We start from the raw sequence: 16,240 nt of genomic DNA on the forward strand, positions 1-16,240 counted from the left end.
TATGTAAAGTTATTGCTTTCAACTAATTTTTAGCAGCTTAAATACTCATGTTTTTTTACTGGGTTTTAAATACTCATGTTAGCTCATCTCTACTTGTGATAGGCTAAAATTGGAATCAGCTACTATTTATCTGTCAAAGCAACTTCCTAAAATAACTTTTGATATTTTGTGTTGTACCTCATGGGCCACTTTCTGCCTACAGAAGGCAACAAGAAAATAAGGCATTTTGATCCTATCAAGTTAAATGTTAAATAAGCAAATAAGGCACTTTGCTGCGAGGATGATATGTTGCCAGTGCCACTGACTACTAACTGTTGTTATAGGTATATGAAAAACTAGTCCTTTTTTAGATCAACTTGACATGTGGCTGTTGTTGGTTCTACCCGTATCCATTCTGACCTTTTTTATCTTCGCATTCTGCTCTTTTATGAATTTCCCATATACTTTTCTTGAAATTGAGATACACTGTTGCAGTTAATAATGGAATACTGTTCTTAGAATTGAAGTCTACTATTGTGATATCTATTCACTATTTACTGTTGTCGTGGTGAAAAGGGAACATCAAATCTAAAGATTGAATTTTATGATGACACAATTGGAACTTTCTGCCGTCCAATCTGAAGCTCCTTCCAGATTTTACTTGTTAATGTGGCTCGGCATCCAACATGTTCTAAAATGATTAATATCATATTTCTCTGGTTCTTCTTGTCATACTGTAGCACAAATTAATAGCTAGAGTGATAAAACACCTGGGTTAAAATTACAAAATGGTAGTAGTACTCTGCGTGCACAACTAGTTCAATTTTTTTTTCCTTTTTGGGACTCAAATTGTTGCTTAATACATCTTTGTTCTTCCTCTCTGCTGATGATTCCATGCTTATTCTGGATAAACATTCTGGTTTTAAAATCTAACAGTAGTTCCACTTTCTTTCCCTCTTGCTCACTATCCTGAACAGGTTTTTCATAAACCTGAAAAGGACAGCTTTGAGTGAATTTTCCAGGAATTCTCCTCTGATCTCCAGCAAGATCTTGCTAATATGCTTGACAGCAACATGCTGCATGCACCCTTCCTCTTCGATCCTGGTTGGGGCATGATCCTACCCATCACTGATCATCTCAACTGTTTGCGGATCAAAATCTTGCCTCTCCTCTGACTGATAATCATAATCTGTAGGAAAGATATGCAGCGATGTGGGGACACTTGCTGTTATGTGCCGCTGCAGCTTGCCTGGCGGTCTTGCTGTCAAGCGTGTGTTGACCACCTGAGCCGGTGAGGATTCTCACCGGTTGCTGTCGATCGTGTGTTGAGCACATGAGCCGGTGAGGATTCTCACCGGCCGAGAGCTGGCACATTGAATGGCATATCAGTTGCCATCACTGTACCATGTTGCCAAGGTTAAATGGTTTTGTTTTTCTCTCTCTTTCTTATGCTAATGCATAATATTTTACGCTTTGTTACTGTATTTTTTTTTAATTCCTTATTGCATGAGCTTTATCTTGCTTATTGGTTAGTTGATGGAAATATGGAATACATCAACAGACCCACAGCAAATACAATTTATGGCCATAGAAAAGGATGACTTATTGGTTACTAACTTAGAAGGAACTGAATGGAGCTTAGCTCAGTTGGTAAGATATGTGGGATGATACTAATTTGTACAGTTCATGTTATAGTTTATTTTGCTCATGTTTAAGAATTCATGTCCTTGATTGTAAGTTGATAGTTCCTCCTTGTATTCTCACATTCTTCAACTGAATTAGAGAAAATTGCAGATATAGCAAAAAGTTTCACTTGGGTCCATAACTTGAAATAATGTGTAGGTCACTCAGCCCACTTAAGTCTGTTATCTTGAACTAACTTGCAAGTCCCTAAGCCAGCAGTTGTTAACCCTAACTAGAAATCATTGTACCATGCATCTTCTTAAACTGTACAAAAGCTAAAACAAAACCAGGACACAAGCATATACATGGCAGCCTCTGGCACCAATAGATCAAAACTCACAAGAGACAAACTGACACCACACCTCAGTGACCTGTCTTTATCAGCTCATTCATTACAAAAAGGTGAAGAAAACAACCTCCTCTGTCGCAATGCGGCTGCCCTTGCCATGAGGGTACCTGACCACTCCATTGTCTACTTACCCTACAAACAATTCTACAGTTAGGTGCATTTCTGTATAATATTAAAAATGATAGAAAAAATGTTTAACACCTAGTGCATATTTGGTTCTGTTTCGGGTACAAGGATTTTGCAGCCTACCATTTACAGTTTTGCATTTTTGGATGCTGTGGTTCCTCTGCTCTTAGGTGGTAGGCTATATGCGATACTCAAATACTGAATGATGCACGCATGCTTATTATTGTGATGATTCTTACAGTAATTCTGGTGATTTTAAAAATAAAAATAGATTAATGAATATAGTTTGATGTGTTGAATGAAAACAAGAGGAAAAAATTGGGAGTTAGGCGGCATCAGCTCATCTTTTTCTTGATCATACACTTGCATGGTTAGAATAGTACCCGGTCATATCAATATGCATGACCAGAGCAGTACAAATTACAAAATTACGTCTTAATTTCTCCCTTGGTGAGCATGTTCATCTTCTGATTGAGGTGTATTGTTTGTTTCTAGCCTTCATTGTCAGTTCATTTATTATTCACAAAGTTCCTTTTCAGGGAATGTAATTCCAATTTCTCCATTCATGACCACTTGAATTACCCATGTGAAAAATACACTTGAATAATTAACTGAGCATAGGCTATATAAAGCCCACCCAGGAGACCTCATGGGAGCAGCCAGAACACAAGCCACACGCCCACACTGAACAGAAACCAAATGCCCCCTTGAACTAGCTTTTTTCCCCTATTCTACACTCTTCTTCCCTCCTTTTGTATATTCTTATACAAATTTAGCTTAGGAAGTTTTAAATTGCTACTATAGAAATGGCTCAACTCGCTGCCCGAATCACAATGGAGGTTGCGCCACCGAAGCTGTCATCGATCATCAGGCGCACCAGGCTCCCGAGGAGACTCGACACGATCATGGAGGATGACAGGGAGGCCATGGAATCACCAAGGGCTCCTCCTCGCAGCACAAGCTATGCCAAGGAGGTTGTCGACACCTCAATGCACTGCACCAAAAAGGGGGTATTCCTTGCCTCGATGATGAAGGCAGGGTGCCTGAAGATTAAAGCCTAGTTTGGTAGGAAACATGGAGTTTCGGGCGGTCTAGTCTTGCTCTCTTTTTTTTGTTTGAGCAGATTGTGCATCCGTGATATTTCTTGAGTCTTTTCGTTTTCGCAACGTTAGTGTTTTTTACTAGTTTACTCTGTGCAGTGCCAAACAAGAGTTGTTTGGTGCCAATTAGACCTGCTCGTGTTTGAGCAGAACGTACCATGGTATCGAATAAATGGTCTCTTTGATGTGGTGAAAGTTAATAAGTTTGTTGATTTCGGGAGTTACATCTATTTTTTTTATACAGATTGGGAGCCGTTGTTGTTTAACGGTACCAGCTAAAAGTTGCTCTTCACCTTTCTTTTTTATGGATGAACAATATTATGCTTTTTTTACATGGAATGATCACTGGCAATGGTTCATGCTGAGCACAGATTGAAAACAGTTGTGCGGACAACTATCTTGGTCAAATTGTTCAGTTGTTATTAAGAGAACATGGGCATTTCTACTCATGTTCTGGCTTCTAAGACTCCTCTTTCATCTCTGGCTTGGTGCTGATGTACATAGGTATATTCTGATCACAAGGTTTGCATGTTATTTGACCACATGATGAAATTTCCACACAATTTGCCAATTTTGGTTGTTATGCATCTTTGTCATATAAAAAGAAATTTGGATTTTACCTTCTTGAACATTGTCGAACTTTTTTACCATGAGTACCGCTTGTCCTTTGAAGATTATATATGAGTGATTTTTTTCCCTTTTTGGGGAAGTTCAGGTGAGTGTTTCCAGTGTTCTGTTATTGGACTCCAAATGTCGATTACATAAAATTGGGCACAAAGAAACTAGTACTTCCTTCGTTTCACAATGTAAGTCATTCTAGCATTGCCCACATTTATATAGATGTTAATGAATCTAGGCACACATATATGTCTAGATTCATTAACATTAATATGAATGTGGGAAATGCTAGAATGACTTACATTATGAAACAGAGGGAGTAATTAAACTAATTATTGACTCATTTCCCAGTTTAAGTCAATGAAGTATTATGTACTGAGCATTGACAACCCTTCATGTCATTGAAATTGACCTGTATCTCTTGTTGGTTCCACCAGCCTTCATGACTTGTATATACTCACTGTGCTGTTTCTGAATTTTCATATGCTGAATTGAGATATTCTGCTGCAATGGTTACGATTCTTGAAATTGATGCGTATTATTGCAAGAGTTACTCCCTGATTACTATGTACGGATAAGATTTATGGTGAAGATGGAATTCCATGATGAAAGCTGGAATTTTCTGCCATCCAATCTGGAGTTCTTTGCAGATTTTCCTTGTCAATTGGAAATGAACTGCTAAGATGCATATGCTAATGTGAATCAGCACCCAACATGTATTAAAATGATTAATTCGCATATCCCCCTGTTTTTTTTCCCTTGTCATAGTATGTTACATGAATTAATGGCTGCAATTTAGTGGGTTAATTTCACAGATTGATGGTATTCATCCCTAAGCCAAACTACTACATTACAGCCTCTAAATTTTCTTCTTCCTCTGGTGATGTTTCACCCATTTTATTCTCTGTTCACTCCGGTTTACATATTAGTAGCATCGTTCCGTACTTCCATGTTGCTCCTCATGTTCTCTATCCTGAATATTTTTTCCACAAACCCGAAAACCAAAAAAAAAAGGAACCCTTCATGTAATTCATGGGAAATTTCATCTCTCATCTTCACATCATCAGCTGCTGAATCCTCCTGCAAGATCTTGCCAATCTGCTTGACAACAGTAGGCATTGCAGCATTATGCACCCAGCATCTTACATCCATCATCCAATCATCTCACTGTTCGCATATCAAAACCTTGCATCTAGGATGCAAGTGGACCGACCCATAAACCTATTTATATGTTAAATAAAGAGCTATCCACGGGTTTTCACACCATGGCTCGGCTTACAACTGGATCAACCCATAAACCCATTTATAGATCAAATTGGTAGGTAACCCGCGAGCCAACCCACGAGTTACTAACTAATTTGACCTTTAAAGAGGTTCACGGGTTGCCCGCATACATCCCTACTTGCATTCCCAGGCTCCAGCCACTGATGTGACAATTAGAATGGAATGCTTCTGTTGTGTGCTGCTGCTGCAGTTTTGGTCGGCGGTCATGCTGTCGAGCGTGTGTTTTGACTATTGAGCGCCAGCTGAGACCTGGCACGATGGGTGGCGATGAGAGCGATGCTTGTGTTGTGCCTGGTGATCAAATGCTTTTGTTTTTGACTCGTTTCCTTTTCTTTTTCTTAGTTTAAAACATGAAAAGGTCTTGTATTGAGGAATTCAGCATCCGCGGCGTTTAGATGATGGATACATAGGCCCTGTTTAGAAGCTAGTTTGGTTTTAAATTCCTCGTAGTTTTGAGCACCTCCAGGGTGCATCGAACCAGCTAGGATCCACAATATAAACCATTTCAGTTTGGTTCAGTTTGACATATAAACCTAATGTATAATATCCATGCACATGATTATAAGTAGGATCAACTATAAATATTCTCTTATTTTTCTTATTTTTTCCTACATCTCCTAATTATATTTTCATTTAAATTGGATTCAACCGTTGAATGCATTTTTTTTCTCCCCTAATGCAATAGTATCTAACCTTGGTTTGCATGTAAGCTATGTCCAATTAAAACTTTCATTTTGTCAGTGTTACAATATTGTTCTTCCTATATACATGCCCGCCGAGAATACCGTGTACTTCTTATATGGAAGGGTATACCTAAGTTTGGTTAATTCTCGAGATAAGACAAATTTCTTTCATGGCAAAGAAAGATATCGAATGTATAGTACTAGGTCTTATTTGCTCGTAACCTACTTGGAACCCCTAGTTCTATTTAGGAAAAGGATTATCTGTCTATATAAAAGCGAGTACAATACAAGTCAGCTATAAGCACACATGAAAGAGAGAAGGAAAGCGGGCTACATTTTTATAGCCATATGTAGCACGTAGTGTAGCATATGTTTATAAGTAACTATTGTATGAATAAACTATTAGATTGACTATAGATGAATTGGAGCTAGTAGTTGGCTATTTTTATCAAACTTGCTCTAAATTAAATAAGAATCCTCATGTAAAAGAAGAGTATCAAATCATAAGTGGTGCTATAGCCACGTCAGCCATAATAAAACTAGCCGCAACGCAAGGCGACCAAAAATAAAAGAAAAAAAAATGATCGCCTCTCCCACCCATTTCTCCCCCGTCTCGCATTCCATCGCCCACTCGATCAGCCGCAGCCGCAGCCGCGAACCCTAGGCGGCGTCGCTGGATCGGGAGATGAGATCCCTCTGGTGGTCTACACCCACCCCGTCCTGAGCTCGCTCTCGCTCCCGCGCTGTCTTCGGTGAGGTACGTACGATGAACAAAGAACAAACCCCTAAATTGCTCTTTCTATATGCGATTTCTAGAGTATTTATTTATTTATTTATGAGGGGGGATTCCGCCGTTCTAAATTGGTGGGTCATAGGAGAGATTAGGTCCGATTGTTCTCGTGGTGAAATTAATACTATGCGCTCACGTACGCTACCTCTGGATTAATTCACCATTCAAACAAAATCAAGGCAGAACAAATGGTATATATCTGCTATTTTTGTCAGCGCCAATCTGCAAATTAACAATGCTTTACATATTGGAGAGTGTCTTGCTGTTCTTCATGTTTGTCTCAGTTAGTCAGTTAGCAGCTTCTTTTTTTAATTTCTTTAGCGAAATTCGTTATATCTGGTGACATACGGACAGGGTCGACTAATATAGGTTCATGGTCGCGGCCTACTGCAATCTGCATCTGCAATTTGATTCACGGTCTATTTGGCTCCTTCGTAGAGACATTAAAAATATTGGTTGTGTTTGTATGATCAAGAGAACTTTCATCTGAACTTTGATTGGTTGTGTTCACAGTTGCTGGAGTTGAGTTAGACAATGGATCTGGAGACGGAGAATCATCTTGCTTCTTTACTCCTTGAAGAGGCACGGAGATTGCAGTTAGAGGCTGACAGGGAAGGTGTTCACGCGTATCTGCGAAAGCCCAATGTAAGGCATCGCCTGAATTCACGGTTCCTCACAGCCACAGTTCGTGGAGTTCAACAAGGTTAGAAAAATGTTCTTTTTTTTCTCACTATCACATACTCCTGGTGCTGGATACTGTTCAATGCAGCACAACTTCTGGTTCTCTTGAATCTGTTGTTCATCATTAGATTTGCAAAATACTAAAATCTTTTGTATTGGGCTTTTTACCATGATTATGTCTTTCGTGTCATGAAATTCATACATTAAGGGGAACTGAAGAACCAGAATTTGCTAAACAACATTGTAAAAGCCATCTGTGTAAAATTGCTTCCTCTGTCTAGGAATGATCAGCCAGATAAACATTAGAGTAATAGCTAGCTCATAAGCATAGCCAATATCACATTACCCGTTCTCTTGTAAAAACAAATCAAGTGTTGTTCTGGTGTGCTGTTGAATAAAATGTGTTATTCACCTGCAGCAAACCGAGTTGTAGAGGTCAATAAAATGTGGCGAGCAAGGGAGAAGGAACTTGAATTGGAGTCTAAGACAAAAAGAAGATCTATTAATCGTGGTGACTCTAGAGGTAAAAAACGCAGGAGTGATGTAAGAAACCAGAGCTCAAGTCCAAGGATGGAACAAGATAGCACTTCTTATAATAGTTCTTACTTGGACCTGGAGGGTGCTCTAGGGGATGATGAAATAGAGATGTTCCTTCATTCGAGGTTAGTAGCGTCCATTTTTTCTTGAAGGAACTATAGAGTTGTTTTCTCATGCCCTGGTCAATTATAAAACTAATAAGCCCATTTATCTATCTTTTGATAGTCATAGCATCAAATAATTGTTTCCATGTCTCTGTTTTCTTAGAATCAAATATCCTGCATATGATTCCCGTACCAATCTTTAAGATTTGTTGACAAACAATTTAATTGTGTGCTATGCTAGGGTGAAGAGAGGACGAGGGGCCGTTGGTTCTAGGATGGATGAGACCGGTCCATATCTTAATGCTTCATCACGTAGTCAAGACAACGTACCTAGTCTTGATATAAGGGTGGAAGAAAAATGGGAACTCCAAGTACAAGGCCCAGAGAGGCCACTGTCTTTGAGATTCCAATCCACAGATGATTATTGGCATAGGGAAACAATGGATGGCGAACCATCCATCTCTGGGAAACACATGAAAAAAAGAAAGAAAAAGGAGAGCAATTCAGAGAAAAAAGATAAGGAAGAGAGAAGGAAGAAACATGAAAAGAAAAAAATCTAAGCATCATCGCTCCTGCCACTATCACAGAAGCCGGCGAAGAGAATGATAGGTCTCTTGCTGAGGAACAAAAAATTGTATTGACAGTTCTTGCGACATTAGATAAAGTTATAGTTGGAGGTATATACTAGTATTGTGAATTAATATGAGATTCGTTTACCTCTTAGCTATTCCCAAGGACGAGAAATACACACAGAAGAAGGGGTTCATCCCTGACCCTGAAAGTGACTAGAATGTTTCACTTGAAACATGTATTGTACGGAAAGCTTAACGTTGTGCATAATGAAATGCTGTTTTTATTGTACAGATTGTTGATACAAAATCATAGGTTGCTTTCAGTTCTCTTTTTTATATAATGCATATAACATGATTAATAAACATATACATAAGTGTTATCTTTTTTGGCCTAATACCTAAAACATGATTAACATGGCAGAAGTGCTTTCTTTTTGCCTGTCGCATGATCAATATTCTTGTTTTTTATGAGATTCTCTTGGATTGTTAAACATTGTTTAAGCATGTGTTCAGAATCTTTGCAGAGCATGATTATGCAGTGTGACGAAAATGATGAAATTTCTCCAACCTGAATTCTGACAGGCACTGTCCTTAAGGTACTTAGCTTACATCAAAAGTTGTATCAACATAACAATAAGCAGATGGCTTTAGAAGTTGCTTGTCAAGCTGCTGTCATCATATGCCTTAAAGATTTCAAGTGGTAAAGAAATATTGTTTCACCTTAATCACAATTTTTTTTCCTGGAGATGTTTGTGGCAGCAGCATTCAATTTAGGGATAATCTAGTTTGAACTGGTTATAAGTCTAGTTTAGTTGCCAGTTCAATCAGATATGAATCATGTTTGGCTCATATGGATATATACTCATAATTATTTGATGTAAAAGCTTTTTCGTTGAATTAGAAACAAAACGCACAAAGAGTAACTTATATCAAAGTGCAACTTATGCACATTAACTTGTCATGAAGGTTACTTGAGCCAGTAATAGTAATCTAGTCACTGTATTGTGCAAGTGCAACTCCAGAACCACAGCAAAATATGACCCATCTTCTGAGGATTGAGGTATGATGACAAAAGCGGATTGCGGCACAGCCATTGGCACCAATGGATAAAAAAAACTCATTTGTGTTTTCTTGGTTAGCTAAGCTATTAAGGGGATATACAACATCACACCTCTTCACCATGTCTTTGTCAGGTCATTCATTACCAAAATGTGAAGAAAACATCTTTTGTTGCCATGTGACTGCCCTCACCATGAGGACACTATGTCTGCCCTACAAAGCAAGGTACGGTTCCGTTCATTCCTCTACTGCATTAAAAATTATACATAACTAAATTGATATGGAAAAGGATGCAAAAGAAGTGAAACATTTGCCCTCACATATGGGACAATGGCATGCTTGTTTTTTTTTATAGTTTCTAGTTTGTGGAAACAAAACAAAAACAGAGCTGTACTTTATGTTGTACGGAAAAACAAAAGAAAAAAAATCTAAGTTGCTGCAGACATAGTCAGTATGGGCTGTTTTTGTACAAATTTGTTGTCATGTTGCTAGAATGCTAGTGCTCAGATCTATACTTTTATTGAAGAAATGTCTCTTTTGTTTACTGGTAGTTTTCATATTGAACTGTTTCTGATGATATACCATGCATCCCTCCTCCAAAGTAATGATCTCCTTTTTCACATCAACAAAAAAAAAATTGAGTCATCATTAATAATGCAAAAATAACATCTCTTTTTTTTACATATTGCTTTTAGAGAAGTTTTCAAAGGGGTAAGGGGACATGATTTTTTTTAAAAAAATGCAGACAGGGGCATAAAATTATCGGCTTGTGTAATATTATTTTGACAAAGGACTCCAGTTGAAACTAAGAGCAAATATCTCTAGGCAGACTAGGCTTCACAAACTAAAATGCATAAGCTCTTTACTTTTAGAACCTGAGTGGTTTTGTTTAGAACAGAAATGCAAGGTACTTTCCATGAGTATTCTTCTTTCAATTAATATTGGTTGACAGGAACATTGGAAAGTATAATGACACATTTTTCTTGCACGTACACTTGAATGGTTGGAATACTTCAGTCGGCAAAACCAGTATGCGTGGCCAGAACAAGTACGAGTGACATAATTACATAACTATTGAATTCTACCCAGATGACCATTTGCTTCCAGTCTTCACTATCAACTCATTCATTTTCTCCCCAAAGACTACTTCCAGACAATTAATTGTCATTTCTAGACATGACTATATCAATTTGCAGCTCCAAAAAAAATCAGAGAGAATAAGCTATATAAAGCCACCCCCAGAGATCTCATGGGAGCCAAGACAAGCCACATTGAGCAAAACTCAATTGCCCCTGAGTTTGTTTTCGCTGTCTTCCTTGCTTTTTGTGTCCAAATCCAGCCTAGAAAGTTTTAAAGTTACAACCATAGATTATAGAATATGGCTCAATTCATTAGCCAAATCACAACGGAGGTTGCGCCATCGAAGTTGTCATCGATCATCAGGCGTGCTAGGCTCCTGACAATGCTTGACACCATCACGGAGGATGACAGAGAGGCCATGGAATCACCAAGGGCTCCTCCTCGCAGAACAAGCTACGACAAGGAATTTGGTGGCACCTCGGTGCACTGCACTAACAAGGAGGTCCTCCTCGCCCCAATGGTGAAAGTAGGGTATTTGAAGATCAAGGCCTAGTTTGATATATAGGAGAGATGGAGTTTCAGGCTGTCTAATCTTGCTCTCCTTTTGTTTTGAGCAGATAGCATCTATGAACTTTCACGAGTCCTTTTGTTTTCTCTACATTAGATTTACTAGTTTACTCCATGCAGTACCAAGAGAGGGAGAGAGTTGTTGCTCAGTGTCGAGTAAAGCTGCTCATGTTGGACCAGAAAGTATTGTGCAGCCTTGAATAAATGTTGTCTGTTTCATGTTGTAAAAGCTAGTACTGTAATAATGCTGTTTTTTGGTTTCTGCCCCTTTTATACAGTGTAAGGTGAAAATAAGACTTAAATGGTGAAGCAATCCTATTTCAGAAACTGCAGACCTTGAACAAAATATGAGTGGAACAAGATTTGTGTGTTTTTTATACATGAATTATCCACCAGCAATGCTTGGTAAATATGATTTGGCAGAGAATTGGCCACTGAGTTCAGCAACCAAACCACCATATCCTATAGGACTATACTGATGGGCATTTCTGCTCATATGTACCAAGACCAAGTTATTATCAAGAAAAGATGGCATTTCTGCTGCAATCCGGCATCTCTACTTTCCCAGTGGAAAACAATGTCTTTACGAATACGCTCAAGGCAAAAGTGCATGTTTTCATGTGTTTCCGCATTATTAGAAGTAATAATAGTATGCTGCTATTTGCAAGATGTTTGATTTGTAGCAAATTTATCATGCAATTTGCTGGGTGTCCCCCTTCTTCTGAGATGTAAAATAACATGGCCAGACAAACCCATACCGCCGTCTCGTGTTTGCTCAATATTTGCAGTTAAAACATCAACGATTTTAACTGGTAAAACTAAACAGTTTGCTACATGACATCTGAATACTGGATCAACATCATACTGCGTCGCTACAATATATCTACTAGCCTGAAGAGATCTCCGGTCAGTCCTCGTCCAGCAAATCAAGAGCAGGTATTCGTCGAAAGCGTCCTCCATGCCTTTGGTCTGATGAGATGCTGGGTGATCTTGCCTCAATTCTTCTCTTCTTGGGTGTGGAGTATTCTCCTGTTATTGATTCAAAGAGCTCTCCCATATTCGCCAAGTTGGGCCTCTTCCTGTCAGCCTCCTCTTTCAGGAAACTGATTGCCAAGCATCGATGGACAATATGTTAGGATGTTCACATATTAAGTGCATTTTACATAAGAAAATTTCAAGTCATTCAAGCAGTTAGTCGCCAAAAAAAACATATGATTCTAATAACAACAAAGCTAGAAAGAGTACCTTTCTCGGATGATTTTAAATGCTTCCTTTGTTGCATATGGCAACCCCGTCTTTGGGTCACGGTATCTGCAAGATTGTAAACCTAAAATAAGCTTATCTGCTCGTAAAATAAATCATCCAAAAATAACAGTACAATCAGATCAGAATTCAAATGTACTACTTTGAAAAAGAAATAAAACTACGTTCCAAATCTCTTCAGCAGGACCATATTAACACAATGCACATCCTACAGGTGGTCTTACAGTGGCTAGAAAATAATAACAAATCGGCTTCTGTGGGATCATTTCAAATTGCCAAGTCAAAATAATGTAGCTATTTCACCAGAACTAGATGGCAAACAATAACAAGGATGTGGCAAACAGCATTTCAAGCAATGCAATGTCTAAGGATAAACACTCTGCTAATAATGTGGAGATGTTAAACAAAAGGTGCACGTGTGCACAATTTTATTTAGATCAATGCAATAAACACAGCAACAGTTTCGGCTTCAGAAAAGGAACATCAAAGGCCAATATAGGTCACTTCAAATGTGCGCTCAGAGAACATACTTGGCAGGAAGTCCAGTTACAGCACAAATAGATTTCTCTGGATCTGTAATGAAGAATATTATCATGAGAAGAGGAGGGCATATAAGTAGTATGAGCTCAATCTGTCACGGATGCTCACATTTAGTGATTACTGGCAGAGGCAAATAACAAAGAATAACCAAATGAAAGTTTGCACTTACAAGGAGCTGAGGTTGTACAAAGTTCTGACCCAAATGATGCCCCGTTGATGAATTCCAAGCGTGACTCCCCTAATTCAGCACAGAACTGATAATAAGCTATTGAGAACACCTAAGGTATTGGTTATCATAATTCATAATGTAGAAAAAAGAAGCTAGTAATTCCACATTCCAGATGCAAACAGATGCTTGATGATATTTTAATAGAGAAGTTACCATCTCTTGAGCAAAACCGAATCGTAGGACCCTCATAAACAGCTTTATGAACAACGGCTTTTTTCTTAACCTCCTCCTCTCTTGCCAATACACGTTCAAGATTTCTCAGGTTGATGATCTCTGGAAAAATATACAAAAAATGCCCCAACGTATTAATGGCAACAATTAAAGCTGGCTCGTTACAGGTCTGCAACTTTTAGAGATCAGGCAAATTACTACACAGCTTTTGGAAGAAAAGCCAAAAGAAACATAGTCTTTTACAAAGTCTTTTTTGACAAACAGCAAACTAACAAACTAAAGACAGAACTGCTCGGAATTCCAGCTAACAGGAAGCAGGTCCATACATCACGATAGCCAGAAAAAGGACCCACCCAAATTCAACAAAACCAGACCTAAAAGACAGCACTCTCTCAACAAGACAAACTCATACTCCCAAATCGTCAGGTAGCAAACTAGGCGATCGCATTTCATTCAAGGCCTGCATCATCTCTTCTTGTGAAAACTGGAAAAGGTTTATAAAAACAAAAAACATACCTGTTTCAGCTGCTTCCAACAGCATCTCTTCTTGTGTCATACGCTTTTCTTCTCCCTCCTTTTTCTTCTTAATAACAGGCTGAAGCCATTTACAAGATGAAAAGTGAGCAAATTAAACCCTCAAAATGGAAAAATGCCATGGATTGAAAAACTAATATATGAGTAACACAATATTCTTTTGCCTGGCCCATGGGCAGCCACAATGCACTAACAACAAAATTTGATACAAAGAAGCTAAGGACTCAATGTGGGCATACAACCTTCATCGTTGCTTCTTTCTCAGCACGTATTGCCTCCCTCTCAGCTTGTCTGACGATGACAGATGTTCTAGTTGATTTCCTGATGGTCTTTTCACCGGTCTCCAGTTCATCAGGAATGTCTGTTTGCTTAGATGGACTTTGCTGATCTGAATACTTGTCAGTTTTGGAATCATCTTCCAGCTTTGGGACCACCTTCTTCTTCTTCTTGGCATTGATTTTTTTCATAGTCTTCCCAGGGAATATGAGTCGCTTTTTGATAGGTAATCTGCTTCATGATTGAGTTGTGACATGAGTGTAGAACTAATATACACCATATTGTGACTTGCTCTCAACAAACACATGTACCTACCTCTCACGTACTTCCTTTTCCGGTTCATCATCAGGTTCCGACTCCTGGATGAATCCAAAGGAGTTACATCAAACAACTATGTGCAGTGCTTAGTAAGTAGAAGCAGAAGAGCAGCACACCGGTGAAAGCTAAAATGATTAGGAGCAGCATGAAGAGGGATCTCACTCACATCTTCACCAAAATCACTGTCGAATTCATCACCAGCATCCTGCTCTTCCTCGTAGTTGTCATCTTCTTCATCCTGGTAATAAATATGAGCAAACAATGAAGAATAGTATTTGTCATCCTGCTTAACCAAGCAATTGCAGCAACCAACAGCATTGACGCAAGTCGCACAATTAATTAACTAAATGGCGAACTCAACAACAACGGAAGCTATTCTAATTATCTGTCCCGAGCACACTAAAACAAGATCCAAGACCCGCTAAAAGAAATCAAGAAATGATAAGAAGAAAAGCAGCAGAATGCGGGAAGGAAGAGAGTGAGAAGAGAACCTCCTTGAGGGCGTCCTGATTCCAGAAGACCTCGTCCTGCTCAACCTCATCTTCGAGGAGCTTGGTTATCCTAGGAAACGATGACAGAATTGAATTGAGCGGCGGGCGAACTAGGTATTGCAGCCAAAGGGATAGAGCGAGCCATAGAGGATGAGGGGGAGGGAAGCGCGCACCTCTTCCCACGGGTGGCACGAGAGGCGCGGTCGAGGAGGACGGGCGGATCCTCGTCGGCGAGGTCGGCCATGGCGGCGGCGGCGGCGAGACGGCAAGAAAGTCAACGAAGAAGCAAAGGTGGGCCGCAGCGCACGTCGGCGGAGGCGGCGGCGCCGGCGAGGAAGGCCCGCGTGGGCGGCGGGTTGGCGGCGGCGGAGGTGGGCGGTGGCGGTGGCGGTGGCGGCGGCGGGTTTCGGTGAAGCGATTTGGGAAGGGAATGGGGGACGGGACTGGCTAGGATCGTTTGGGCTGGGCTGGGCCCACCTATTGGCTGGGCTCGTTTGTTAAGGGATAGTTGGGCCAGCCCAAACTATTTCAAGAAAAAGTCCAACAAATACGAGTGACATATGCACGAGAAATTTGATAATTTAACTTTTTTTTCTCAATTGTGTTTAATTGACACTTGTGAGGATAATATATGGGACCATCTGAGTGAATAAAAGTTGGTCAAGTTATCAAATAATCAAAGCTCATTTTAAGGTGTTAAATTATCAAATCTCTCAACATGCACCTTGTTTCATGATCCATCGACGACTGCAACATCTAGGAACTACCATCGTACAAACCAACTTATCTTAGAAATATCGTCGTCGTCAGGGTTTCATTCATTTCACTCCGTTCAAGTTGTGGAATGTCATTTGAAACATTAGAGCCCAAAATGATGGTAGCTACGTCTGAGCTAATAGCGAAATTTGACAAGATAGAGTTGGATATCGAAGCGGAATCGAAGGAAATTGAATCTTGCCAAAACGAACTGTGCATCGGCTGGAAACAAAGTCAGAGTTTGATTGAGCCGATATGGCAAATGGTCGATACAGCTATACTTGGGCTCGGGTTGGGCTTCGATTGAGATAACCGTCATTGCCGTTTAGGGATTGAGCTCATTTAAGGGTGTGTTTGGTTCACGGTCAAGGTGGGCAGCCCCACCCCTCAAAAGGCAGTGGGCAGCCCCCTCATGCGCCGCCCGGTGAATCTGGCAGCTGGACAACCGGA

At 39.7% G+C, this 16,240-nt stretch overlaps 2 protein-coding genes across 3 annotated transcripts; one reads left to right on the forward strand and one right to left on the reverse strand.

The window, feature by feature from the left end:
• The first annotated feature begins 6,417 nt into the window (after window positions 1–6,417).
• LOC9269926 (uncharacterized) lies at window positions 6,418–11,539 on the forward strand. 2 transcript variants are annotated; one of them, XR_010734463.1, is made up of 5 exons: window positions 6,418–6,579; window positions 7,126–7,315; window positions 7,712–7,955; window positions 8,176–9,790; window positions 10,583–11,539. XR_010734463.1 is itself a non-coding variant. In XM_026027620.2 (4 exons), the coding sequence occupies exons 2-4, from the start codon at window positions 7,147–7,149 to the stop codon at window positions 8,492–8,494; spliced, it is 732 nt and encodes a 243-aa protein (XP_025883405.1). In that variant the 5' UTR covers window positions 6,418–6,579; window positions 7,126–7,146; the 3' UTR covers window positions 8,495–11,539. The 2 variants fall into 2 exon arrangements, 1 of the variants encoding a protein (XP_025883405.1); XM_026027620.2 differs by having other exon boundaries at window positions 8,176–11,539.
• A 344-nt stretch (window positions 11,540–11,883) lies between these two features.
• Window positions 11,884–15,503, reverse strand: LOC4344862 (SWR1 complex subunit 2). Its single transcript, XM_015793236.3, has 11 exons — window positions 15,208–15,503; window positions 15,035–15,104; window positions 14,710–14,781; window positions 14,541–14,584; window positions 14,192–14,456; window positions 13,932–14,010; window positions 13,398–13,517; window positions 13,185–13,253; window positions 13,006–13,048; window positions 12,458–12,523; window positions 11,884–12,315 (listed from the first exon to the last, which is right to left on the reverse strand). Exons 1-11 carry the CDS (start codon window positions 15,276–15,278, stop codon window positions 12,120–12,122), a joined length of 1,095 nt encoding a protein of 364 aa, XP_015648722.1. The 5' UTR covers window positions 15,279–15,503; the 3' UTR covers window positions 11,884–12,119.
• Window positions 15,504–16,240: the final 737 nt, after the last annotated feature.

The sequence above is a fragment of the Oryza sativa genome, chromosome 8, assembly GCF_034140825.1.
Source record: "Oryza sativa Japonica Group chromosome 8, ASM3414082v1".
Taxonomy (NCBI): domain Eukaryota; kingdom Viridiplantae; phylum Streptophyta; class Magnoliopsida; order Poales; family Poaceae; genus Oryza; species Oryza sativa.

Excerpts from the sequence above, each read along its gene's own strand:
- LOC4344862 (XM_015793236.3), bottom strand. The coding sequence starts at position 15,278 with ATGGCCGACCTCGCCGACGAGGATCCGCCCGTCCTCCTCGACCGCGCC. Across the intron at positions 15,105-15,207 it reads CGTGCCACCCGTGGGAAGAG|GATAACCAAGCTCCTCGAAG; the intron begins GTGCGCGCTTCC and ends ATCGTTTCCTAG. Across the intron at positions 13,049-13,184 it reads TTGTACAACCTCAGCTCCTT|ATCCAGAGAAATCTATTTGT; the intron begins GTAAGTGCAAAC and ends TCTTCATTACAG.
- LOC9269926 (XM_026027620.2), top strand. The coding sequence starts at position 7,147 with ATGGATCTGGAGACGGAGAATCATCTTGCTTCTTTACTCCTTGAAGAG. Across the intron at positions 7,316-7,711 it reads AGTTCGTGGAGTTCAACAAG|CAAACCGAGTTGTAGAGGTC; the intron begins GTTAGAAAAATG and ends ATTCACCTGCAG. Across the intron at positions 7,956-8,175 it reads GAGATGTTCCTTCATTCGAG|GGTGAAGAGAGGACGAGGGG; the intron begins GTTAGTAGCGTC and ends GTGCTATGCTAG.